The following is a 26,288-nucleotide window of genomic DNA, read 5'->3' as shown; positions in this document are numbered from 1 at the left end:
ATCTCTACACCCAGTGTGTGGTTCAAACTCACAACCTTGTGATCAAGAGTTGAACGCTCTACCGACTGAGCCAGCCAGGCATCCCTCGAAGTGCGCAAAGGATGAAAATATCAACCAAGAATCTTTCATTTTTTTTTAATGGTTTTTTTTTTGTTTTTTTGTTTTTTTTTTTTTTGAGAGAGACGAGACAGAATGCAAGTAGGTTAGGGGCAGAGAGAGGGAGACACAGAACAGAAGCAGGCTCCAGGCTCCGAGTTGTCAGCACAACTGACACAGGGGGACACGGGGCTCGAACCCACCAACCGCGAGATCATGACCAGAGCTGAAGTCAGACGCTCAACCGACTGAGCCCCCAGGCGCCCCACCACCAGGAATCTTCTACCTAGCAAAGTAATCTTTCAAAAGTGAAGGCAGGGCCGCCTGGTGACTCAGTTGCTTGAACGTCTGACTTCAACTCAGGTCCTGCTCTCACAATTTGTGAGTTCAAGCCCCGTGTCCATCTTGATGATGTCAGCCTGGAGCCCACTTCGGATCCTCTGTTCCCCCTCTCTCTCTGCCCCTCCCCCGCTCACACTTTCTCTCTCTCAAAAATAAACATTTTGGGCCCCTGGGTGGCTCAGTCGGTTAAGCATCCGACTTCGGCTCAGGTCATGATCTCTCGGTCCGTGAGTTCGAGCCCCGCGTTGGGCTCTGTGCTGACAGCTCAGAGCCTGGAGCCTGTTTCGGATCCTGTGTCTCCCTCTCTCTCTACCCTTTCCCGCTTGCTCTCTGTGTCTCTGTCTCTCTCTCTCTCTCAAGAATAAATAAAAAATATTAATTAAAAAATAAAATAAAATAAACATTTTTTTAAAAAGCCAAGACAACGTAAAGACATTCCTAGATAAACAAAAACTGAGAGAATTTGTTGCCGGCAGATCTGCCTTGGAAGAAATGCTAAAGGAAATTCTTTGAGCTCAAAGCAAAGTAATTGCAGATGAGAATGCAAATCCACAGGAAAAACTAGTTATGGTAATTATGTCATTTTCTTTTATTTTCTGAAGATTTTATTTTTAAGTAATCTCTACGCCCAAAGTGGGGCTTGAACTCACAACCCGGAGATTGTTAGTCACACGCTCCACCAACCGAGCCAGCCAGGAGCCCCGGTAATTATGTACTTTTAATTTTTTTTTTAATTTTTAAAATTTTAAAATGTTTATTTTTGAGAGAGAGACACACAGACAGACAGACAGAATGCAAGCGGGAGAGGGGCAGAGGGAGAGGGAGACACAGAATCCGAAGCAGGCTCCAGGCTCTGAGCTGTCAGCACAGAGCCCCATGTGGGGCTCAAACTCACGGACCGCGAGATCATGACCTGAGCCGAAGTCGGATGCTTAACTGACTGAGACACCCAGGCTCCCCTTAGAAGACAGTATTCAGGCATCATTTTTCTCCATTATTCTCTTAACTGATTTTAAAATCGATTGTAGAAAATGGTATGTATATATTATTGGCCTATAACACATAGAGATGTAATGTATTTTTTTTTTAATTTTTTTTTAACTTTTATTTATTTTTGAGACAGAGAGAGACAGAGCATGAACTGGGGAGGAGCAGAGAGAGAGGGAGACACAGAATCTGAAACAGGCTCCAGGCTCTGAGCTGTCAGCACAGAGCCCGACGGGGGCTCGAACTCACTGACCTTGAGATCGTGACCTGAGCCGAAGTCGGAAGCCCAACCCAGGGAGCCACCCAGGCGGCTGGAGATGTAATGTATTTGTAATATACTTGTCATTAACAGCACAAAGGAGGTGGGTGGGAGGAAAGTTCTGTTGAGCGAAGGAAATGACTATGGATGGTAACGTAATAATAATTATTGTCGGGTTTGTAATATTAATATGTATGACTATAATACGACAGAAAGAGAGAAAAGGGAATAGAGCTCTAGAGGAGTAGTGATTCTCTATCTTATTGGAATTAAGTTCGTATAAATTGGAACCTGATTCTGATCAATTAAAATGTATATGGTAAGCCCCAAAGCAACAACCAAAGAAATAATGGAATATGTAAAGAACTCTTACAACTCAATATCAAAAACACAAATAACCCAATTTTTAAATGGGCAAGAGATCCGAATAGACATTGTCCAAAGGAGATATACAAAAGGCCAAAAAGCACATGAAAATATTGACATCACTGGTCATCAGAGACACGCAAATCAAAATCACATCCACTAGGATGGTTAAAATTAAAAAGTCAGAGAATACCAAGTGCTGGTGAGGATGTGGAGAAATTGGAAACCTCACACACCGCTGGTGGGAATGTGAAACGGTGCAGCCGCTCTGGGGAACAGTCTGGTAGCTGCTCAGAAAGTTAGATAGACGTAGGGTTGCCGTGTGATCCAGCAAATCCCCTTCCTGGGTATATATATCCAAGAGGCACGAATGTCCACAGAAAGATGTGTCAACTTATTCACGGAGCATTATGATAAACAAAATGTGACATATCCTTGTAAACGAAATGTTATTCAGCCATAGAGGGAATGAGGTGCTAATCCACGGTACGACCTCCATGAAATTATGAAATTTGAGAACATCACAGTAAGTCAAAGGAGCCAGTCACAAAAGATCACACATTTACATGATTCCATTTGTCCAAAATATCCCTAACAGGAAAATCTACAAAGTCCAAAAATAGATTCTTGCTTTCTTGTTTTTTCTTTTTTTTTTAATGTTTACTTATTTTTGAGAGAGAGAGAGAGCAGGGGAGGGGCAGAGAGAGAGCGAGACAGAGAATTCAAAGTGGGCTCTGTGCTGGGACACCTGGGTAGCTGAGGGGCGCCTGGGTGGCTCAGTTGGTTGGGCGTCCGGCTTCAGCTTGGGTCATGATCTCGCGGTTCCTGGGTTCAAGCCCCGTATCGGGCTCTGTGCTGACAGCTCAGAGCCTGGAGCCTGCTTCGGATTCTGTGTCTCCTTTTCTCTCTGCTCCTCTCCCCTCTGCTCACACTCTGTCTCTGTCTCTCTCTCAAAAATAAATAAACATAAATTAAAAAAAAAAAGAAGTGGGCTCTGTGCTGACAGCAGAGAGCCTGATGCAGGGCTCAAATTCATGAACCATGAGATCATGACCCGAGCCAAAGTCAGACCCTCAACCGACTGAGCCACCCAAGGGCCCCATAGGTTTGTGGTTTCTTAAGGCTGGGAGTGGATGGAGAAATAGGGAGGTAATAGCTAAAATATACAGGGCTTTTTGTTTTTGTTTTGATTGTTTTTGATTGTTTTAAGATGGCCAAAATGCTTTAACATTGACCGTGGTGATGGTTGCACATGTCCGAATGTACCAAGAACCACTGAATTATACACTTAAGCTGTAGGAATTGTATGGTATGTGAATCTCAATAAAACTGTTAAAATAACCCAAGTAGAAATTTGCTTACACCTGTATTACATCCATCAACTCTTTGTGAGGCATTAGCATCTGTATAATATTCAATCACTTAACCAAGAGCATAGAGTGTCTTTACTTTTATTCAGATCATCTTTTGGGTCCCTTATTAGGGACCCTTATTATTCTCCACGGAATCTCAATTTTTTTTTTTATTCGTTAGTTCCTAGATGATTTCTAAATAGTTTGGAGAGATGGTGAATAGTATTTTTAATTACATTTTACATTTGTTTATTTTTTATTTTATTTTTTATTTTTTTTTCAACGTTTTTTATTTATTTTTGGGACAGAGAGAGACAGAGCATGAACGGGGGAGGAGCAGAGAGAGAGGGAGACACAGAATCGGAAACAGGCTCCAGGCTCCGAGCCATCAGCCCAGAGCCCGACGCGGGGCTCGAACTCACGGACCGCGAGATCGTGACCTGGGTGCAGTCGGACGCTTAACCGACTGCGCCACCCAGGCGCCCCAACATTTGTTTATTTTTGATGTAAAGAAATGGAATTGATTTTTGTAGGCTAAACTTGGTGTGTGTGTGTGTGTGTTTTAAGTGATCTCCACACCCAATGTGGGGTCAAGCTCACAACTCTGAGGTCAGGAGTCACGTGCCCCACTGACTGAGCCAGCCAGGCGCCCTCTGTAGGTTAATCTTGTAACTCGGGACTTTGCTGATATTTCTTACTTGTTCTAATAGTTTTTTTAAGTAAACCATTAATCAGGATTTATATACAGTACTATGTTAAGCAATAGCCATGATGAAGACATTCTGATGTTATTCTTGTTCTTAAAAGGAAGGCATCCAAAATTTTTATGGTGTTTGCTGGAAGCTTTATAAAGTGAAGAACATATCCTTCTCCCCACCCCCTAGTTTACTAATTTTTAACCCTAAATAGATGTAAACCCTTATAAAATTATTCTTCCACGTTGACTGAAGTCATTACATTTTCCTCCCTGGTCTGTTAGTGAATCACAGTGAAATGATTTTTTTAATTTTTTTTTAAGTTTATTTATTTTTGAGAGAGAGAAAGAGAGAGAGAGAGCGAATCTGAAGCAGGCTCCAGGCTCTGAGCTGTCAGCGCAGAGCCCGATGCAGGGCTTGAACCCACAAACCGTGAGATCATGACCTGAGCCAAAGTCAGACACTTAACCGACTGAGCTGCCCAGGCGCCCCTGAAATAATTGTTTTCTTTTTAATTTTGAACCACCCTTGCTAGTTAATGAGACAAATCCCAACTGATCATGATGAATTATGATACAGTATTGGATTTAGTAGACTATTAAGCGATGCCGAATTTTTGCACCCACATTCACAAGTGAAATGGACTTATAATTTTCTTTTCTTGTACAGTTTCCTTAACCGGTTTTGGAATCAGCATTGCCTTAGCTTCCAAAAATGAACTAGTCAGATTCTACATGATTTCTATTTTCCAGAATAATGTGTATAGGATAAGGATTAAGCATTTCCTGAATGTTTGATATCAGCCGCCTAGAAGACCATCTGTGTCTGTGGGGATTTTTTTTTTTGAGAGAGAGAGAGAGAATGGAAATCCTTGACTATAAGTTCATATATTTCGTTACTTATTGGTTTACTGAGTTCTTGATATTTGGGTAACTTTTGGCACTTTACATTTTTTTTTTTACTAATTTAATGATTTAATCTAAGTTGTTTATTATTAGTATTTAATGTTTATTTTCGAGAGAGACAGCAAGAACGTGCAAGTCGGGGAGGGGCAGAAAGAGAGGGATCTGAAGTGGCCCCGAAGTGACAGCAGAGAGCCTGATGTGCGGCTCAAACTGGCAAAGTGGGAGATCGTGACTTGACCGGAAGTCAGACAATTAACTGACTGAACCTCCCAGGTGCCCCTTTGTTATTTTTTTTTTTTTTTTTTTTTTTTGAGAGAGAGAGAGAAAGAGTGTGGAAGGGGCGGGGGAGGGGGCAAGGGAGGGAGAGAGAGAGACAGAGAGACAGAGAGATATAGAGAATCTTAAGCAGGCTCCACACTCAGCTCAGAGACCGATGCAGGGCTCGGTACCATGACCCTGGGATCATGACCTGAAGTGAGATCGGGAGTCAGATGCTTAACCGACTGAGCCACCCAGGCGCCCCATTTTCACTTCTTTATTTATTTTATTATTTATTTTTTTTTAATGTTAGCCCATAGCTAGTCATAGTATTGTTAATTACTCTTTTTAAGCTTATTTATTTATTTCTATGTAAACTCTACCCCCAAAGTGGGTTTCAAACTCATGACCCTGAGATCAAGAGTCACACACTCTTCTGACAGCCAAACAGGCACCCCTAATTACCTCTTGTATTTCAGTCCTGGATATAATTACTTGCGCTCACAATTTGTATTGTATTTGTAGCCTACGTCTTTTTTTTTTCTTTTTCAGTTTTGCCAAACGTCAATTGATCTTAGTAACTTTTTCAAAAATTAAAATAACTTCTTGTCACTCATCATCAGGGAAATACAAATCACAACCACAATGAGATACCACCTCACACCTGTCAGAATGGCTCACGTTAACAACTCAGGCAACAACAGATGTTGGCGAGGATGCAGAGAAAGAGGATCTCTTTTGCATCGTTGGTGGGAATGCAAGCTGGTGCAGCCACTCTGGAAAACAGTATGGAGGCTCCTCAAAAAACTAAAAATAGAACTACCCTACGACCCAGCAATTGCACTACTAGGCATTTATCCACAGGAGACAGGTGTGCCGTTTCAAAGCAGCACATGCACCCCCATGTTTATAGCAGCTCTATCAACAATAGCCAAAGTATGGAGAGAGCCCAAATGTCCATCGATGGATGAATGGATAAAGAAGATGTCATATGCATGTACAATCGAGTATCACTCAGCAGTCAAAAAGAATGAAATCTTGCCATTTGCAACTACGTGGATGGAACTGGAGAGTATTATGCTAAGCGAAATTAGTCAGTCAGAGAAACACAAATATCCTATGACTTCACTCATAGGAGGACTTTAAGAGACAAAACAGATGAACATAAGGGAAGGGAAGCAAAAATAATATAAAAACAGGGAGGGGGGCAAAACATAAAAGACTCATAAATATGAAGAACAAACAGAGGGTCACTGGAGGGGTTGTGGGAGGGGGATGGGCTAAATGGGGAAGGGGCATTAAGGAACCTACTCCTGAAATCATTGTTGTACTATATGCTAACTAACTTGGATGTCAATTAAAAAAAGTCAATTAGGGGCGCCTGGGTGGCGCAGTCGGTTAAGCGTCCGACTTCAGCCAGGTCACGATCTCGCGGTCCGTGAGTTCGAGCCCCGCGTCAGGCTCTGGGCTGATGGCTCGGAGCCTGGAGCCTGTTTCCGATTCTGTGTCTCCCTCTCTCTCTGCCCCTCCCCTGTTCATGCTCTGTCTTTCTCTGTCCCAAAAATAAATAAAAAACGTTGAAAAAAAAATTTAAAATAAAAAAAGTCAATTAAATAAAATAACTTCTTGTTTTGTTAGACTTTCCTCCCCCCTTTCATTCCATTGATTTCTGCCCCTCCCCCTTTAATCATTTCTTTTTCTCTGGCTTCTGTGGATTTGCTTTATGGCGTATTTTCCCACAGTTTGCATTAAATTGTTTGCTCATTGTAGAAAAAATTATTTCGTGGGTCAAGTTTTTTATCAAATGCTTTTTTCTCCATCTGTAGAAATCATCACCTGGTTTTCCTCCATTAATCGGTTAATGTGGAGAATTAATAAATTTTTCTAATGCTAAGTAACCCTGCATATCTGGCATAAATACATCAAGTGTCATTGTTTTTTATATATTGATTATATCCTATGGTGGTATTCTACATAGGATTTTTTGATTAATGAGAGAAATAAATGGCGATTTCCCTTCTTTATGCTGTTCTTGACTATTTTTTGTGTTCACATTCTACAGTGTTACCTCATAAAATGAGTTAGGGAGCATGACTTCTTTTTCTAATTTCTGGGTGGGTTTATACAAAATTGTAATGATCCGTTCCTTGAACTGTTATAAATGTTATACAAAGCTATGGTTACTGAGACAGGATGGTTTTATTTTTTTTTATTTTTTTTTTAACGTTTATTTATTTTTGAGACAAAGACAGAGTATGAACGGGGGAGGGGCAGAGAGAGAGGGAGACACAGAATCGGAAGCAGGCTCTAGGCTCTGAGCCATCAGCCCAGAGCCCGACTCGGGGCTCGAACTCATGGACCAGACCGTGAGATCGTGACCTGAGCTGAAGTCAGACGCTTAACCGGCTGAGCCACCCAGGCGCCCCAGGATGGTCTTTTTTTTAAGTTTATTTGTTTTTTGTTGTAATCTCTACACCTGATATGGGCCTCGAACTCTCAACCCCAAGATCAAGAGTCCCATGCTCCTCTGAGGGAACCAATCAAGTGCCCCAAGACAGGATGGGCTTGATGCAAGCTTAAGCAAATTAATCAATGGGCAGAACAGAGAACCCCATAAAAGACCCCGAAATTCTAAAATATATGGGGCAGGGACCACAGAGAATCGGGAAAGGGTAACTATTCAACAAATGCTGTTGAAATCATTGGTTATCCTTAGGGGGAAACATTGAAATTGGATCTCTACATCACACCTCACAAAACTCAACTTCAGATGAATTGGAGACTTTAAGGTGGGAGAGAAAATGTTAAGAATGCAAGAGAATGTCCTTCACCTCTGGGGGCAGGGAAGGATTTCTTAAGTGACTCCCCAAAAGTACTGTATGATACTATGATGGTGAAGATATGTCCTTATACATTTGTCCAAACCCATAGAATGTACAATACCAAGAATGAACCTTAAGGAAAACTTTGAGGGGTAATGATGTGTCAATGTAGGTTCATCAATTATAGCAAATATACTACTTAGTGAGGGTGGTGATGATGGAGGAGATTACCGTTGGGGGGGGGGGGGGGGGGGCTATGGGAAATCTCTGTACCTTCCTCTCAACTTCCTGTCAACCTAAAGTTGCTCTTAGAAAAAGAAAGACTTTTTAAAAACATGTTTATTCATTTTGAGAGAAAGAAGCATAAGTGGGGGAGGGGCAGAGAAAGACAGAGACAGAGAGAGACAGAATCCCAAGTAGGTTCCAGGCTGTCAGGCCAGGGCTCAAGGTGGGGCTTGAGCTCAAGAGCCATGAGATCGTGACCTGAACTGAAGTCGGCCACCTAACTGACTGAGTCACCCAGGAATCCCTAATTTATTTTATTTTATTTTATTTTATTTTATTTTATTTTATTTTATTTTAAAGAGAGAGGGAGAGAAAGTGGGGGAGAGGGGCAAAGGGAGAGGGAGAGAGAGAATCCTAAGCAGGCTCCATGCTCAGCTCGGAGCCTGACTCTGGGCTCGATCCTACCAACATGAGATCATGACCTGAGCAGAAATCAAGAGTCGGATGCTCAACTGACTGAGCCATCCAGGCCACCACCCCCCCCCCCCCAAAAGATTATTATTATTATTTTAACGTTTATTTATTTTTGAGACAGAGAGAGACAGAGCATGAACGGGGGAGGGTCAGAGAGAGAGAGGGAGACACAGAATCTCAAACAGGCTCCAGGCTCTGAGCAGTCAGCACAGAGCCCGACGTGGGGCTCGAACTCATGGACCGCAAGATCGTGACCTGAGCCGAAGTCGGACGCCCAACCGACTGAGCCACCCAGATGCCCCCAAAAGATTATTTTTAAGGCAGAGCTGGTGTTCCACTTCCTGCCACCTCTATCTTCCAAAACCACCCCAGTTAAGGCTTCCTGCCCGGAAGGCTGCCAGGAGCTATCACTGCTCAGGGTCAGACCCCCAGGTCCAGTTGTGTTTGGAATCGGTGTTAACAGACAAGGAGAAGGCAAGGTTACTTGCCTCCTGCAGGAATTTCCAAAACCCGAGCTCATAATCCCCTATGCTTTGAAAAGAAGCACTTTGCTGCATTTTAGGAAGAGGTGGTAGCTTGGGGCTGCAAGAGAGGAGAGGTTGTTCAAAGGAATGAAAGAAGACATGGGGCTACCACAGAAAAGACTGTAGAAGCCAGGAGGCAGTCGTATTCCAAGTGAACCACTGAGGCCAGAAACATGACTTAGAAGAAGTCATTCTAGGGCGTCTGGATGGCTCAGTCCGATAAGCATCCGAATTCAGCTCAGGTCATGATCTCACGTTTTGTGAATTCGAGCCCTGCATGGGGCTCTGTGCTGATGGCTCAGAGCCTGGAGCCTGCTTGGATTCTGTGTCTCCCCTTCTCTCTCTGCCCCTCCCCCACTCACACTCTGTCTCCCTCTCTCTCTGCCCCTCCCCCACTTGTGCTCTGTGTCTCTATCTCTCAAAAATAAATAAACATTTAAAAAAATTAAAAAAAAATCTAGGGGCACCTGGTTGGTTCAGTCGGATAAGCGTCTGACTCTTGGTTTCAGCCCAGGTCATGGTCTCATGGTTTTCATGAGCTTGAGCCCTGCAATGGGCTCTCTGCTGACAGCTCAGAGCCTGGAGCATATTTTGGATTCTGGGTCTCCCTCTCTCTCTGCCCCTCCCTGTTCGAGTTCTGTCTCTCTCTCTGTCTCTGTCTCTGTCTCTCTCTCATTCTCTCAAAAATAAATAAACATTACAAAATAATAATAATAATAAAATAAGTTATTCTATGCTCTGCATGCTTTCTGCAATGGACCCGAACAGGGACACACCTCACCTCATATATTCTGGTGGAGAATGTATAACCTGAATATTTTTTAAAATTTTTTCCTTTAACTTTAAGTAATCTCTACACCGAATGTGGGGCTCACATTCACAACCCCAAGATCAAGAGCTGCACAGTCCACTGACTGAGCCAGCCAGGCGCCCCAGACCTGAATCTAATCATCATAAGGGAACATCAGGCAAACTCAAGCGAGGAACTTCTGTTTAAAAAAAAAAAAAAAAAAAAAATGGCGGGCGTTGTTTTTCCCAAATGTCAATATCATAAATATGGAAATGTTCCAGATTCAAGGATACGCGACAACAAAATTCAGTACCTGACCCCAGACTGGATCCTGAACCATAAGGGGAAAGTGCTATGAAAGTCAGCATTTGGACCAACTGATGAAATGGAAATATCACAAGGAGATTAGATTAAAAGTATTAAGTAAATGTTACATCTCTTGAGGTTGATTACTGTGGGTAAGTAAGAGAGCATCTCTAAGGACACACACATCAAAGTAATCAGGGGTAAAGGGCAACGATGTGCGTAACTAACACTTAAATGCTTCAGAACAAAAACTGGTGAGGACGGTAGAACTCTGTCCACCATCTATCTGTGCATACAGATAAGGCCAGCTGCAAAGTTAACAGGAAGCATTTCTCCCAGAGATATGCTGCAGCTGTAAAGTGTCCTAACCACCCCCCCTTGTGAGCGACTCTGCTGTCTTACTCCCTGAGAAAGTTTGTTCTTTAAAATCGTAGGCTTTTAGTAACTTTGCTGTTTGAAAGTATATCCAGAAGGATTGGGGCGACTGGGTGACTCAGTCGGTTAAGCATCTGACCTCAGGTCAGGTCATGATCTCATAGTTCGTGAGTTCGAGGCCCATGTCAGGCTCTGCTGACAGCTCAGAGCCTGGAGCCTGCTTCAGATGCTGTGTCTCCCTCTCTCTCTGCTCCTCCCCCTCCCCGCCCCCGTCTCTCAAAATTAAATAAACATTTAAAAAAATTAGAAAGTATATCCAGAAAGATGAAACTTATCTTATTCTTCCTGGAAGATCTAAGTCACTTTGACAGAGACAAGAAGCCCCAGTTTCCAGCCCTGAGGTAGAGCTTTATATAGAGTTTCTGGACATAGCATGCCACGTATATAACTTTGTAGTTTCCAAGGAAACAAGATCCTTAGTCCACTTTGCAGTCCATAACTGTTGACTCATTTATACACATCCCTGCTTTGCTCTGAAGCAAACACAGTTCCACTTAAATTTCACCCGAATTCTTCTCTTCCCCCGGATCCAATAAGTTGATCAGAGCTTCTCCTGTGGGATGTGGCCTTCCCTGCAATAGGTCAGTAACCCTGACTTTGATTTGTTCCTGGTAATTGGGTTAGGATGGGTGGGTGATGAATGCGTGGATGGATACATAGATAAATACTGATAAAGCCAAAGCAATGGAGGAAACTGTTAACAATAGAGAAATCTGGGTAAATACTATTTGTATTTGTGCACGTTATCTGTAAGCTAGAGATTACTTCCTAATAAAAAGGGTGTTGTTTTTTTTTTTTTTTTCCTGTTTTTGGAGAAACTAAATTAGTATGGACCAGTATTTAGCAATTTTTTTCCAGGCCAAGGAAGGATTTTTATATTGTATTTTATATTGTAATTCAGTAGTACATAGTCAAGACACTCAAATTTTGAGAAATATTTACCATTTTCTATGCATTCTGATACTTTCTATGCACTTATATTTTAAAAAAAAATGCTTCTTATCAATTTCCAATCATCCGTGGAGATTCAGCGGTATTTTTAAAAACTCTTGGACCGATCTGAGCACTGGTTACAGTCTAAGCCTCAGTGAATGTCAGACGGTGGCTTCGGGTTTTTCTTCCTTTTGATGTGGGACTACATTTCCCAAAACACCTTGGGGCGAGGCCCGGCGGGTGGGGAGAAGGGGGTGTCGGCTCTGATCCGAGACTGCCAAGCTCTGACCTTCTTGCGAAGGGCGTGGTCGTCCTGCTTTCTGGGAAATATAAGCGAGCCTCACGTGGGAGGAAAGGGCGGGGCTTTCGAGAGGATGGCATGGGGTTCCCGGTGGCTGCTGGGAAACGTGGTTCTGAGGAGAAGGTAGAGGGCCTGCCGCTCGGCCTCCTGGGATTTGTAGTCTTGGCAAACCGGTGATCGACCCGCTTCTTCTTCCACCGGTTGGGTCATCCCAGGCCGTGAGCCCTTCCTCCGCCACTTCCCCGGAATCTCTTCACGCATCGATCCCAGGCAGCTGCTGAGGCCTTCTCTACTCCGCGGCTCTGAGCTCTCAAACCGCAGGTGCTCCGCAGAGAGCCAGGGACGGGGCACTGGCAAACGCTGGCCCCTTGGCAGGCCTGGGAGGGCTTCTCCGCAGAGGTGGGCGAGGGAGGGCAAGGTTCCCATAAACAGACCTGAGTCAGGAATCAGCCCAGAATGCAGCGTACAGGCGAGCTGATCTGATGCTTAAACAGTCCTTGCAAAATGCCCTCCACCTTTGACCTCTGTGTGGGCGCACAAGACTACGTCCCTGGGCTTAGTATGACAGCGACGAGACAGTGGCACAGAGAGTAATGCACGGTGTGATGAGGAAAGCCCCAGACTCTGTGGGAGCCCAGGGGAGGCTCCTGACCTGGCCTGGGGAAGGCCGGGAAGAGAAGCGGAGATTGGATTCGTCTCAGGGTCCCCAACATGGCTCCACAGAGACATTTCCCTTCCTGCAAAGGGCTTCCCTGTGCCAGGGGATGCTGGGGGCACAGAGTTGGTCACACCCAGCTCTGACCAGCAAGGCTCCCCGGTCTGGCTGATCAGGGCTTGGGTCAGAAGAGAACTCAGCGCTTATGGAAAATCACAAGGGGCACCTAACCCTGGGGGAAGGGGGAAGCAGGTTGTTCAGGGTGATACATTAGCCAGTTCTTCAAAGAACCTGTACATATGCAAAAACAGTGTCCAGAGAGAGGATGCAGAGGTGAAGGTGAGGTTCAAATTGCCATGTGAGAGTCAGATCTGATGTTGCAAGGACGCCTTTGTGTTCAGCACTATTTTAGGAGGTAGATATTATTACCCCCCCCCCAAGTACAGATGGGGACACCGAGGCACAGCGAGGTTGTGTCTCCCTTTAGTTGCCTGGTAGGTAAGTACCCAAATAGGACTAGAACCTGAGATATATGGTTCCAGAATCCAGACAGGTAACCATTGATCTGTCCCACCCACTTACTTTCCAGAATGTTATGAGGTCTGTAATAGTGGCCCCCTTCCAGGAAACAGCAGATACCCATCAATGTCTGCCTAATGTGCCCTCTGGTTGCCTATAAGACATCCTGCCACCCCTCCCCAACCCCAGTAAACAAGTTCACCGGGGTAAGAATCCTGAGCAACGTTTTTGGTCCTCTGATGGAAGCCTTCCTGACCAGGGCCTCCTTCCCCCAAGCTTGCTACCACCCTCCATTCTGTTACTCCTACAGGGGCTGTGGGGCTGAGAAATGACCGGGGTGGCTCATTCCTCCCACTGGTGGATCCAATGGTGACATTTTAGGCTGGTGGTACCACGGCTGATGGAGAGGGAAGGGCAGAAGGACAAACAGCGTCACAGTTCAGTTCCTGGGCTCCATGATGACGTTGGGGTCAGGGCCATGTTGCCAGTGTTGGGGGAAAGACACTGGGGGGCTCCAAAACAAGGGCTCTGCCTTCAAAGAGTGCTGTCCTCAATGCCAATGCCCAAGCTGGCCCACTCCCGAGTGTTCTGACTCCCGGAACAAAGGTATGACAAGGGGGGGGGGGGGGGCGCAAAGGGACCACGTGATGCACATTCAACCATTTTTCAAATGCTCACTTTCCTGGGCTCACCTGAACTTCCCAAGGGCTAATACAAGGTAGAGATGATTGTACCCATGTTCAATGGGTGAGGAAACTGAGGCTCAGAGAGAAGAGACTGGCTTATGGCCACATAGGCAGGGAGTAGGCAAGGAAACATTGGGAGGGAGCCTCAGTTTCCAGGCTGCATAGGTTCCTAAGTTTGCCTCTAAACACTTGCCCCTGGGGCTGGGGGAAGGGGCAGGGAGCGGGGCAGGGCCTAAGGAACCTTCCATCTGGTGGAACAAGTTTGAGATACACTATTGAAACAAAATTAAATGGGCTCTTTCCTGCAGGACTCATCAGAACCTTTAGCTCCTTTGTATTTCCCAGCTCTCTTTGACCACGGCCAAGGCCAAGGCCTGGACAATGATTGACAGGCCCTGTTGTCCCAAAGGCTGTGAGTGGGACCCGATGGGGGTGGAGGCATCAGCTGCGTGTGCAGGAGCGGATGATGTGAGCACATATGTACATGTGTTCTCCATCATTCTGGTTCTGGGGATCAAATAATACCTGTAAAAGCAGAACGGGACAGGCATCCAAAGGCCAGGGTCTTGCCCTGCCAAGCTTGCTCCTCGACGAGCTAAAGACCAAAAGTGCCTCCACTGCCTGCTCAAGTCAGATTCCACACGTTTTTATTGGCGCCGGACTTAGCCTGGTGCCCGCCGCTCCCCCAAAAAGACACAGGAAAGTCAGGGCTCTCGGCCCCGCGGAAGGCCCCCCCGGGATCGCCCAGCCAGGGGGAACACGCTTCCATCCACGGGCAGGGAGAGAGGGAGGGAAGGGCGTTCTAGAAGGATGAACGGCCCAGCCAAAGGGCGAGTGGTGGGATGGACCGGAGAGGCGAGGACCGGCCCCGCTAGAAGGGGTACTCGCAGACGTAGTAGAGGCGGCGTTCGCAGTCGTGGTCCCACCAGGAGCCGTCATCCGAGGCCTGCGCCACGCAGTTCTCGAGCGTGCCGCCGTTGGGCTGGTTGGGGCTGAGCGGGTGCGGCGCGGTGCTGGGCCCGGCGCCGGGCTCCGGACTGGGCGCGCGGTGCCAGGCGAAGAAGGACACGCGCTGGCCGTTCTCGAAGAGGTAGAGTCCCTCGGCGCGCCGGTCGTGCACGCCCAGCCACACCGGCCAGTTGTAGGGAGCAAGCGTCGCGCGCAAGTAGCGGGTGAGCGCTTCCATCTGCTGGCGATCTGCCGGCTGTGCCAGGCTCCCGCCCCGCGCCGCGCAGCGCGCCTGCGCCGCCGCCTGCGCCTCGAAGTCGCGCGAGAGCAGGAAGCACTTGTGGCCGAGGCGCAGCCCCTTCAGGCAGCCTGAGGGGGGAACGGGGCGGGGTCAGGGGCTCCGGAGGCGGGGAGAAGGCGGGGTTAGAGCCTCGGGGGCCGGGCCGGGAGGAGGCGGGGTCAGAACCGCGGGGAGTAAGGAGGCGGAGAGTTAGGACGGCTCGGGGTGGGGCCAGACTTTTGGAATCTGTCTGTAGGGGGCGTGGCGCGGCCCGAGACGGGTACGCTTCACCGCGCGGTAAGGAGCGTACCTCCCCCTCTGCGCGCCAGCTCTCCGCATTCGCTCTCCCCGCTACTCTAAGCTCCGCAGAAGCCAACAAGTGACCTCCAAGTCTCTAGGAACCCGCTCGCCCCGGATACCTTAGGTCCTCACGTCTCCTCAGACGTTTCCGGGCCCCCTCCTCCCACCAGTCCTCCACTTGACCCGCATCGTCCCACTTTCCCCGCCCCGCACGGTGCGGACTCACCCTCTAAGCGGCCATGCTCGCGCTCCGCGCGGCTCTGCGCCTCCTGCAGGGCTTGCACGGCGTCGCGGGTGTCGCCCGCCGCCTCCCGCAGCTGCCGCAGCCCCCTAGTCAACTCGACCATGCGGGTGTCCAACGCGTGCAGACGGACGTGCAGCTGGTGCAGGCCTGAGTCCAGGCCGGCCAGGCGGCCCACTGCGGACAGACAGGGCACACGCTGGACGGGGCCCGAGGGGCGGAGCTGAGGGACCAAAGGACCAGGGGGAACTAGGGCTTCAGGGGACAGAGTTGGGGTAGGGGGTACTCGGGATTCCTGGAATGTAGGGGCCGGTGGGCCTGGGCTCTTGGGAGGCAAGGCAGGACACCCGGAACTCCCAGGGACGTGGGGGGACGGGCACCGGCGGGGTGGTGGGCAATTGAAAGGTGCCGGGCCTTGAAGGGACCGTTCATTTTTGAGAAAATGACCACGGAGGCCTGGGGGCAGGATGGAGCTAATGATTACTCACGGATATACGTGACGGTGTCCTCAGGGGTGGGAGAGGGGCTAGGGCCTGTGGTGGGGTTTGTCGTTGTTTCCTCCTCCTCCTCCTCCCCCTGACCGTCCTCCTCGGTGCCCCAGGTCCCTTTGCCTTCTGGGGTTCCCTCAGGATTTTCGTCCCCCCTCCCAGCGGGCAGCCCCAGGGCCTCCTGCAAATGCTGAGGCAGGGGAGGGATGGTTACCAGCCCAGCTCTATTCTCACTGCCCACACACTCCAGCCACCCCTTTGCAGCAGTAAGCTGGCTCTCTGCCCCTGAGTCCCTTGTCTGAACCCATCATCCCCATCCTTTGAGCCTGCCCCATCTCTCTCCCTGGCCCATTTCCCTAACCCTGGAATACACTCCCTCCCACACCCACAGTTCCCCAGCAGAGTCCTAAGCAACTCACCTTCAGCATCAGGGCCTCCCTCTCCCGCTCCTCCTCCTGGGCGCCTCCCCAGCCCCCCTCCCACTCCCTGTCTGCTCCCCGAGCCCCATGGCTGATGCCCAGGAGCTGAGGGACCACCAGGGCCCCGAGCAGCCAGGCTGCCTGCATCAGGCTGGGCTCCGCAGCACCCAAGGCCGCAAAGGGTTGTCTCTGGGGAGGGGGGATGTCTCTTGGGACTGGAGTGTGTGCAGATCACTAGTCCCTGGTCCCTCTCCCAGCTCTTGTCTCTGTCAGCCCGCCCGTCTGTTCTTCTGTCCGTTGGTCTCTGCTCCTCTGTGTGTGTCTCTCCCCGCCTCTCTTGGCTCCCCCGAGGCCCTGCCTCTGTGGCCGGAAACCTCCAACGTTCCAAAGCCTGGATCCCGCCTTGGGTCTCTCCACATACCCCCCTCTTCCCACTTTCCAGAGCTCACTTCCGCCCTGCTCTTTCCTTCCACCATGGCCAAAAGCTCAGATGGCCAGAAGAGAATAGAGCCGGCTCTCCAAGGGCTCCTGGGGACACAGCCTCTGCCGAGGAACCCCCTCAGGGGGTTGTTGGGGCTTGGCCCTGCTCCCCACTCCTCCCCCTGGCCACTCCTTGGGAGCAAGGAGACTGCAGGGTCTCCATAAGGTTTTTATTACTCTGTGGCCACCATTGCCCACACACTCTGCCAGAGGAGGCTTTCCCACAGTTCTCAGGCTCTAGGGCGCCTCCTGCCCTCAGATCTCCCATTCTGGCCGGGAGCCCTTGCCCCAACCTGAAAATGAGTGTGTGTGCCCGTCTGCGGGGACACAGGTGAAGAGCGTGCATGTAGGCTGTGTATGCAACTCTAGTGGGTGGGGCTTTGGGATTCGTTTGCTGTACTTTCCTGGAAGCGTCCTGCAGGCCAGGCCCGGGGTGGGGCGATGCTGGGGACTCCAGCTGCTCCCAGACGTGCAGACCTTCCCACAAGGTGGGGGTTGGGGCAGAAGGGAGGCGGAAGGGTGGGGGTGGGGGTGGTGAAGGAAGCTTTCTCCAGGAGGTGGAGTAGACAGACGCAGGCTGGGCTCTGGAGCTCTGAGCATTCAGCCCAGTGCCTCTTCTCCCGCCTGGACCACTGCAGTGGCCTCCTCCTGACTCTCCACCTCCCTTCTCCCGAGCCCCTCCAATCCACGCCGCTTGCCGCAGCCAGAGCCATGCTTCCAAACCGTAAATCAGATCACGTCACTCCCCACTCCCCTGCTCCCCCAGCTTCCCATCATATGCAGGAGGGAAGCCAAACCCGGTCCTCGGCAAGAGCCTGGCCTGCCCAGCCTTGTGTGTGTGTGTGGGGGGGGGGGTGCTGGGAAGGATGGGCCCTTTACACCTCTGTAAGCTCATCACCCCCACTCCCCCTGGACCCCCTAGGGGATCCAGCCACACTGGCCTCTTCACTATCTCCTGATTGCCAAGCTCCTTCCTCCCTCAGAGCTTTTACACTGGCCTTTTCCTTCTAGACGCTCTCATGTTCTCTCCCAGCTCCTTCTCCCTGCTGAGGTCTCAGCTCATCTGAGGCCTTCCCTGACTATCCTATCTAAAGAAGCTGCACTTCCACAAATTAACACCCCATTTTTTATCTTCTTGGTATAATCAAGACCATCTCCTGTTGTTTGTTTTCTTGTCTGTTGCCTGTCTCCTGCCAGCAAAGGCAGTGTAGGTACGTATTCATTGCTGTATCCCTGGAGATAGCACATAGTAGGTGCTCAATCAGTCTGCTTAGCGAGGACAGAAACAGCCATTCCTGGCAGGGTAGCGGGTTAGCCAGAAGACTGAAGGCTTGACCACTGTTTTGGGGGCACCCCGAGTTCCCTGAGGCAGGTGCACGGGGGCACTGAGGGGTGATAGCCAGGGTGGTGATGAGGGCAGTGGGAGAGAAGCTGGAGAGGCACGGGAAACAGGAGGCCATGCCGTGCCCACTCTGTGCCAGACCAGTGAGTCATTCAGGGCTTTCCCAGCCTGGGCCTGGCTTGTTGTGCCAGCGAGAATGTGGAGCTCAGCAGCCAGGGATGGCAGGGCCCGCTCTTCAAGGGAGGAAACTGAGGCTCCGAGAAGGGATGGGGCAACCTGCTGGAGGTCACCAGCATGGCAGCTGCTAGCTAAGGCTTCTGGCTCTACGCAAGGGCCGGGCATCTGCCCTCAGCTGCTGGGAGCCCCAGGAGGGGCCTGGGAAATCCAAGAAATCCAAGAAAGCAGAGGGCAATGTGACATCGGGCAGGCTGCTCACCGCCTCAGAGCCTGGGCCTCTCGGGTGCCCATTAGGGGCCTGGGGAACCCTCACTAGCAGCTAAAGGCCTCGAGAGATAATGCACAAGCCAGGAAAGGCCTTGTAAACCATAGAGGGGTACACAGCCTCTCTCGCTGCTGCTGCCAACATGGGCAGCTGTTCTCTCCCTGGGCCCAGATGCTCACCACCTGGGCTGGTGGGTATGCATCCAGAGCGGGGCCTCCTGGGGCTGGGCTGGCTCCTACCCTGGTACCCTGGAGCCCACAGCTGGAGATGCATCCAGAGGCTTCTTAGAACCACCCTCTGCAGGTGTCTGAGCCCCAGCTGGCAGCCCTGGCGGAGCTGGAAGAAGGGTGGGAGCCTGGGCTATGGGGACACTCTCACCCCAAGGGACCTGCCCTGTGTCTGTGGTATGTCCCAGGCACCAGAGACCTGAGCTGCAAGGAGACTTTGGGCATGTCTGTGTATAATGAAGGCGAATACACAACCGTGGCGTGCCTAGTGGTGAACAACAGTGGCATAAAGACCGAACCAGCCTACCTGTCCCTGATCCTTGCTGCCACCTCTTTGTAGCTGGGTGACCTTGGGCGCCAAGAGACTTTGCCTCTCTGTGCCCCAGTTTCCCCCTCTGAGAACGGGGATGGTCCAAGTGCATAGCCCATAGGATTGGTGTGAGAAGTGGATGAGTAAATCCAGAGCAGAGACTGGCACACAGGAAGTGCTCAAGAAACGTCAGCAATAACTATGGAGGGGAGGCAGGGCACGGTGTTGTGCATCCAAATGGGTGTGTGCACACCTGTGTGATGAATTCGGAGGTGGGTGAGTGTGGTGGAGCCGCAGGCACACGTGGTTGTGCGTCTCCGTTTCTGGGTTTCGTGTGAGCTGGAGATCTGAGCATGCACACCTGGGTGCGTGCCCTTGTTGGGGGAGGGGTGGGTAAATGCTGTGCGGCATGTATGCTCTGGCATGCGCGTGTGACATGTACGTGTTGTAGTGCAGTGTGTTTGTGGTGATGTACCCACAGGGAGGTTAGGTCATGCACGCCCAGGACAGTGTGTGCATGGGTAACGTCTGCACGTGCAGGGCCAGCTAGTGACTCTATGCACCTGTGCCTTGGGGGAAGATGTTTGTGTGTGTGCGTGTGCGTGTGCGTGTGTGTGTGTGTGTGTGTGTGTGTGTGTGTTGGAGGGACAGGACGGCAATCTATAGCTCTCACCATCCAATTTGGAGGAGCAGAGTCTAGCAACAAATATTTATCGCGTCCTACTGTGTGTAGAGGGGGTGGGAGACGCTCTGGGAAGGGGCGGTCCTGGGGTGTGTGTGTGGAGCGAACCCTTAGGGGGGCGGGGCCGCAAGGTCCGGGTAGGGGGGCAAGCAGGGGTAGAGCCGGCTTGGGCTAGCTGGTGGCGACGGGGAGTGGTGGGGGAGGGCAGGGGGAGGGGGTGGAGCCGGCGAGGGGGGGGGATGGGCGAGGTTTGGGGGCGCGGGGAGGGGCGATGTCTCCTCCACCGGCTCCGGAGGGAGGGGAGAGGGCGGAGGGAGGGGAGGGAAGGAGAGAGGGAGGGAGGGAGAGAGAGAGACAGGGTGAGGGAGAGACGGTGAGAGCGAGAGAGCGAGAAGGGAGGCAGAGGAGGCGCGGAGCGGGCGGCGGCGGCGGCGGCGGCCTGAGGAAGAGGAGGAGGAAGAACAGGCGGAGACGCGGCGCCCGGAGCCGGCCGGACCGAGCCGGGGGCGGGCTAGCTCCGAGGGGCGCGGCGGCCGCGGCAGAAGGGGGGGCGCTCTGCGGATGGCCAGGCCCGGCCCGCGGGGGGGGTGAGGTCCTCGGCCCCCCCGCCCTCCCCCCCGGCCCCCGCCCGCCCCCTCCCCGGCCCGCTCGCCCTCCGGGGCGGTGGGGCATGGCCTGAGGGTCCCCCGTCTCCGGGGGGGTGGGGGGTGGGGGGGAGGGGGGAGGGGCCGCGGGCGCCGCCGACCGGGACTCAGCAGCCCCGCCAGGCAGGTAAGGGGGTCGAGAACCCGGGGTTTGGGGGGAGCTGCGGGGCTGGGGCCGGGGCCGAGGCCGGGGCTGCGGAAGGGGGCGGGGGCGCCCCGGACGTCCTTGGCCGGGCGCCGGGCTCCGGGCCCGGGTGTGCGGTGAGGGGTGGGGGTAAGGTGGGGAGCGTTGCCCCGGGAGACGCCAAATTGGGTTACGCCCAGGTCCCCGGTGCCCCGTCCCAGATAGCAGACTTAGGAGGATGCGCCCCCCAGCCCCCGCCAGCAGACCCCCCCCCCCCACCCCCCCCACCCCCCGGCCCCAGCCCAAACCCGCTTCCCCGCGCTCCCAGGCCAAGGGCTCGGTCGCGGTACCCACCTCCTGGCCCTGCCCGGCCACTCCCCCGCCTCGCCCACCCCGGCCTACCGGGGCCCCTAGACCCCTTCCGTAGACCCACCGCGCGAGGCCCCTCCCCCAGGTCACCCTGGTCCCCCGCCCCTCCGTCGAGGGTCTGGGCCTTGGCCTCCTCCGCCCCCTTCGACCCCCTCTAGCTCGGGCTTCACCTTCTAGGCTCCTCCGATACCTTCCCACCCCCTTCGCAAGCTCCCCCCCCATCCCCACCCGTCTCCGCTCCCTTCTCCACCGGCCGGCGCGCCCCCTCGGCTCCCGCCTCCGAGTCCCGCTCCCGGGTGCCCCCGCCCCCTCTCCCCGGCCCAGGGCTCTCCCCCACCAGTTTCTCGGCCCCAGCCCCGGCTCCTCTCCCCGCCTTTCCCCGCCTCTCTCCGCCTCCATTCATTCTCCCGGGCCCCGCTCTCGGCCACGCCAGCCGCCCCCTGTCCCCCCGCACCCTCCAGGGCACCCCCTCTCTCCCCTTCTCCACCCCCCCCCCCCCCCCCCGCCGATTCCTCAGCCCGTCTCAGTACCAGCTGCGTGCCAGCTATTCTTAGCCGCGGAGCGTTTGATTCATGCCGCCCCGGCGGAGTGTGCCCGCTCCCTCCCTCGGGCCTGAGGGGGAGGGGCCGGAGCCGGTCTGGGGGGTTGGGGGCAGCCGCACGGCGGGGGTTGGGGGGGGGTGGCCGGGGCCAGCTTTGCTTTCATCCCACTGGCCACACCATTAGTGCCCGGTTGAAGCCGGGGTCAGCCAGGGTCAGCCGAGGGGGAGTGGCATTGGGCTCCAGGCCCGGAGGTGGGAGGTGGAGTCCGGCGGGTAGGAGACCAGGCAGGGAGGGGGGGGCTCCGCAAGGCCAAGGTGGGGCAGTTCCGCTGGGTACCTGGAGAGGGAGGGGGCTTCGCAGCCGGGCCACGCATGGGGGAGGGGTCGGCCGGCTGGTGGTTAGGCTGCTCGCTCACCCACAGCTCTTGGAACTGTCCTCCCCGAACACTCATTTTGTCTTCCCGCCCCCAACCCCCCCAGCCCATCCCCACTCCCCCAAAGTCAGCAGTACCCTCCACTGCTTCCCATCTCCATGGCAACGGTGCAGGAGCTGGGCCTGGTGTGGGGGGGAGGGACCAGACCAGACATTCTGGTTTCCGGTGCTGGGGTGGGAGACAGGGAGATGAGGGAGGCGGACCCCATTTGGGACCCAGGCTTCTAAGGCCACCTCAGGAGAGAACAGTGGGGATCTGGAGATGACCTCCCACCCCAGTCCCCCAGACCGGCACCCCACTTCTTAGCCTCCCTCCCAGCCCCCCCCCCAACCCCCAGTCTCCCTCAGAGTGGATCCACCTGTACTGGGCAATGTCCAGCCACCTGTCCTGTAGTGCCAGTCCTCAAATATGCCCACAGGTTATCCGCAGCCACCCTAAGCTGACCCAGGCCACCGCACTACGGTCTCCAGACAGCCCTCCCAGGCCAGTCTCCGCACCCACCCACCCCCGTCTCGAGATGCCCCCAACAACCTGCCTAGGCCACCCCTCGTGGCTCCCTTGGGGGCACGCCACGAATGATACTCTGCCCCATGACACCCCCATCTTAGCACCCCTGCTCCTCTGGGACACCGATTCCCAGCAGTCCCCTGCACACGCTGTCAGCCACACTTCGGTGAAGTCACCGGTTCCACCCGCTGCCGGGCACCACTCCCAAGCAACACGCGGCTCCCACTTCTGCCGCCCCAGGCTCTCGGCACCTCCGTCCCCCCATTACTACATCTCAGCCTCTCCCCAGCCCCCTCCGCCAGCTGGCCAGGAGGAGGAGGAGGACGGGAGGGCCTCGGGTGAGGGGCCAGGCTGGGGCCAGGAGGGTAGGATGCCGGTGGGTCGTCCACCTGTCTGTCCTCAGCTAATTTTAGCTGCATTTTCCGTGGCCTGCCAAAGTGGGCCAGTAGCTCCCGCGGTGATTCTGCGGTTTCTGGGACACTGCCATGCTGGGTCAGCGGCAAAGTGGGGCGCAGGAGGGGTGGGGGGCCGCGAGCAGGGCCAAGGGCAGGGAAGGAGACGCGCTGGAAGCACGGCAGCGATGGGCGTGTGTGTGAGCAGAGGCAGCTGGAGTATCTGGGGGTGTGTCCAGCCTCCTTCCTGCCGACCTGGGGCATGTGGGGCGGCTGCCCTAGACCACTTGTCCGTGAGGGTGCCTGTGGCCTCCGAGGGGTCCCGGGTCCCTCATCTGACAGCCACCCTTGGCCCCGGCAGCCGCCTGTGATGCTGCTGTCCCCTGTCGCCCCGTGGCCCCACGATGACCCACAGCCCCGCGTCAAGCGAGGACGAGGAACGCCACAGTGCCAGCGAGTGTCCCGAGGGGGGCTCAGAGTCCGACAGCTCCCCAGACGGGCCCAGCAGAGGCCCCCGGGGGACCCGGGGCCAGGGCAGTGGGGCACCTGGTAGTCTGGCCTCCACCCGAGGCCTCCAGGGCCGCTCCATGTCTGTCCCGGACGACGCCCACTTCAGCATGATGGTCTTCAGGATTGGCATCCCGGACCTGCACCAGACAGTGAGTGACTGACTGCCCGCTGGCCGGCGGGGGACAGGGCCCCAAGCCCACACGACGAGGCTGCCGGTGCTGGGTGTCCTCCCACTTGGGCCCCATCTCCAGGTCCCCGACATGCTTCCCCCAGCTGCCCCTCCTGTCCCCAGAATCACCCCCAGGCCCTTTCCAAGCCACCTCAGGCTCTTCCCTGTCACCTCCTCAACCAGAAATGTCTCCGCTTCAACCCTGATGCCACCATCTGGACAGCCAAGCAACAGGTGCTCTGCGCCCTGAGCGAGAGCCTGCAGGATGTGCTCAACTATGGTCTGTTCCAGCCGGCCACCTCCGGCCGCGATGCCAACTTTCTGGAGGAGGAGCGGCTGCTTCGAGAGTACCCCCAGTCTTTTGAGAAGGGGGTGCCCTACCTGGAGGTGAGGCCCACAGCCTTCCCAGCCTGGCCGCAGGGGAGAGAAGGCATGCCCCATTTTTCTCCCAGTCAGGCCCTGGCAAGGGGAAACCCAGTGGGCTCTTCCAGATCCCTTAAGCATTAGAGTCAGAGAGGCCTGGGTTCAAATGACGATCCGTTCTGCCTCTGACCAACAGAGTGGCCTTGGGCAAGTCACTTGCCTGCCCCAGACTCCTCCTCGCCTTTCAAAGTGGGAAAGGATTCACAGTTACAGTAGGTGTTCTAGAACATTCTGTGTGGGGTCCAGGCTCCCTACTCCTTCACGTTAGGGGTTGCGGCCCACATACTCCACGGCAGCCCCGCACTCCTCTGCCTGCCCAGCCAAGGCTCCAGGGCCTTTTCCACCTTGACCCTGAGCTGACCACCTCCCCCTCCGTCCCCCCCCCCCACCCCCTGGCTCAGAAGGAGCCCAGCCTCCTCCCCAGGCCCCTGATTCTGAGTCTCTGTGTCTCTCCCCCCATACACCCCTGGCCACAGTTCCGATACAAGACCCGGGTTTACAAACAGACCAACCTGGATGAGAAGCAGCTGGCTAAATTGCACACGAAGGTGAGAGAACCCTACCCCACAGCAGCCCCCCCCACAGAGACCTGGAGCCTTTCCCACTGTCTCTCTCACCTCTGTCCAACAGCCCTCCAACACTCCCTGATCCCCTTCTGTTCCTCTGCCAGGGTCCCCCAGTAACTTGAGATGCTGGTGGCGTTGGGGACGGCCCCAGATGCCAACCGTGTTATCCCCTCTCTGGCCTGCATTCCCCTGCCCAGGCCCCTGGCTCCCGCTTTCTTCATCCTGAGATGCTCCCTTCTCGTCTTCTGGGTCCCCCGTATCCACGCAGGGCACCTGCCTGCCCCCCACCCTCTGGCCTGAACTCTGACACCCAGTGTCCCTCTGCCTCAGTGCTGTTTCATACACAGCCCACGGCTCCCCCAATTCCATAGCCTAAACCTCTCCCAGATCCGGGGATGTCCCCCGCCCCCAGCCACATCTGGCTATCTTGCCCTCCAGGACTCTGGCCATATGTCCCCTGTGCCTCCCCCGGTCCCCTAAGAACTGGGAGGAAGCGGGGCGGGGGGAGCTGCTTTAGTCCGAGGTGAAGTGAAGGATTCTTGACGCTTGGGAAAAAAGCCTCCCTGTCCCCTCCTCCCCCCCACCCCTCCCCCACCATGCATTTGTCTCTGTCGCCCCCCAAATATTCCATCCCTCCAGACCTGCGCCATCCACTCCCGGAGCCACCGGCCATACACGGCTCCCGAACACACGCGGTGTCACAGGCCCAAACTGAGCCTCGCTGCGAGTGTGAAATGCACACCGGATTTCGAAGACTCAGTTCCCCCCCAAAAACGTAAAACGTCTCGTTAAAACACTGCCTATGGATTACCTGTCGATACGGTACTATTGCGGATGTGTTAGGTTAAAGAGATACGTTGTCAAAACGAATTTCCGTGCGACCAATGGTGCCCCTTGCTTTTTTTTTTTTTTTTAAAGGTGGCTACTAGAGACTTTTCAGTGCCACACGCGGTTCGCTGTGTATTTCCACTGGACAGCGCTGCTCAAGACCCCAGCTTTTCTCCCCTTGCTCCCTGACTGGCCTGTCTTCTCTCTCTTGTCCATGGCTCAGACGGGGTTGAAGAAGTTCCTGGAATACGTGCAGCTCGGGACGTCTGACAAGGTGGCAAGGCTGCTGGACAAGGGGCTGGACCCCAATTATCACGACTCGGATTCGGGAGGTAAGGAGGAGAACCAGGGGCTTTGGAAGAGGTGGGGAGCCGAGAAACGAGGCATAAGGGCTGCGCGTGACTGGCCTTTTCTGCCCCTCAGAGACCCCCCTGACGCTGGCAGCCCAGACCGAAGGCTCCGTAGAGGTGATTCGAACCCTGTGCCTGGGAGGGGCCCACATCGACTTCCGGGCCCGGGATGGCATGACCGCGCTGCACAAGGCCGCGTGTGCCCGTCACTGCCTGGCTCTCACGGTGAGGTGCCAGACCCCGGGGACCCGCCCCCAGACTCGGTGTCTCCCCCAGTACGCTGAAGCCAGTGAGCTAATTGCCCCAGACCCGTCCCCTCCTCCCCTTCATCTACCTTGACCC

General features: G+C 53.7%; 2 protein-coding genes across 3 annotated transcripts in view; one reads left to right on the top strand and one right to left on the bottom strand.

Moving 5' to 3' along the window:
- Positions 1-14,560: 14,560 nt before the first annotated feature.
- Positions 14,561-16,967, bottom strand: CLEC11A (C-type lectin domain containing 11A). Of its 2 annotated transcripts, XM_053905669.1 has the most exons (4): positions 16,607-16,958; positions 16,188-16,377; positions 15,685-15,876; positions 14,561-15,247 (listed from the first exon to the last, which is right to left on the bottom strand). In XM_053905669.1, exons 1-4 carry the CDS (start codon positions 16,751-16,753, stop codon positions 14,802-14,804), a joined length of 975 nt encoding a protein of 324 aa, XP_053761644.1. In that variant the 5' UTR covers positions 16,754-16,958; the 3' UTR covers positions 14,561-14,801. The 2 variants fall into 2 exon arrangements, with proteins under 2 accessions (XP_053761644.1, XP_053761645.1); XM_053905670.1 differs by lacking the exon at positions 16,188-16,377 and having other exon boundaries at positions 15,685-15,922; positions 16,607-16,967.
- A 3,495-nt stretch (positions 16,968-20,462) lies between these two features.
- SHANK1 (SH3 and multiple ankyrin repeat domains 1) overlaps positions 20,463-26,288 on the top strand; it is a 45,367-nt gene continuing 39,541 nt past the window's right edge. The window contains 6 exon segments of the mRNA XM_053905663.1: positions 20,463-20,860; positions 23,462-23,759; positions 23,963-24,166; positions 24,679-24,750; positions 25,820-25,928; positions 26,020-26,171. Of these exon segments, the coding sequence (XP_053761638.1) occupies positions 23,505-23,759; positions 23,963-24,166; positions 24,679-24,750; positions 25,820-25,928; positions 26,020-26,171 (792 nt within the window). The 5' untranslated portion in view covers positions 20,463-20,860; positions 23,462-23,504.

This window comes from Panthera pardus, unplaced genomic scaffold (genome assembly GCF_024362965.1).
Source record: "Panthera pardus isolate Hobbes unplaced genomic scaffold, ASM2436296v1 HiC_scaffold_18, whole genome shotgun sequence".
NCBI lineage: Eukaryota > Metazoa > Chordata > Mammalia > Carnivora > Felidae > Panthera > Panthera pardus.
Note: the sequence above shows the minus strand (reverse complement) of the source record. Positions and strands in the feature narration are given on the sequence as shown.

Coding starts and splice junctions, on each gene's coding strand:
- CLEC11A (XM_053905669.1), bottom strand. CDS start 16,753: ATGCAGGCAGCCTGGCTGCTCGGGGCCCTGGTGGTCCCTCAGCTCCTG. Junction 15,877..16,187: donor GGACACCGTCACGTATATCC/GTGAGTAATCAT, acceptor GTCTGTCCGCAG/TGGGCCGCCTGGCCGGCCTG. Junction 15,248..15,684: donor CGAGCATGGCCGCTTAGAGG/GTGAGTCCGCAC, acceptor TTCCCCCCTCAG/GCTGCCTGAAGGGGCTGCGC.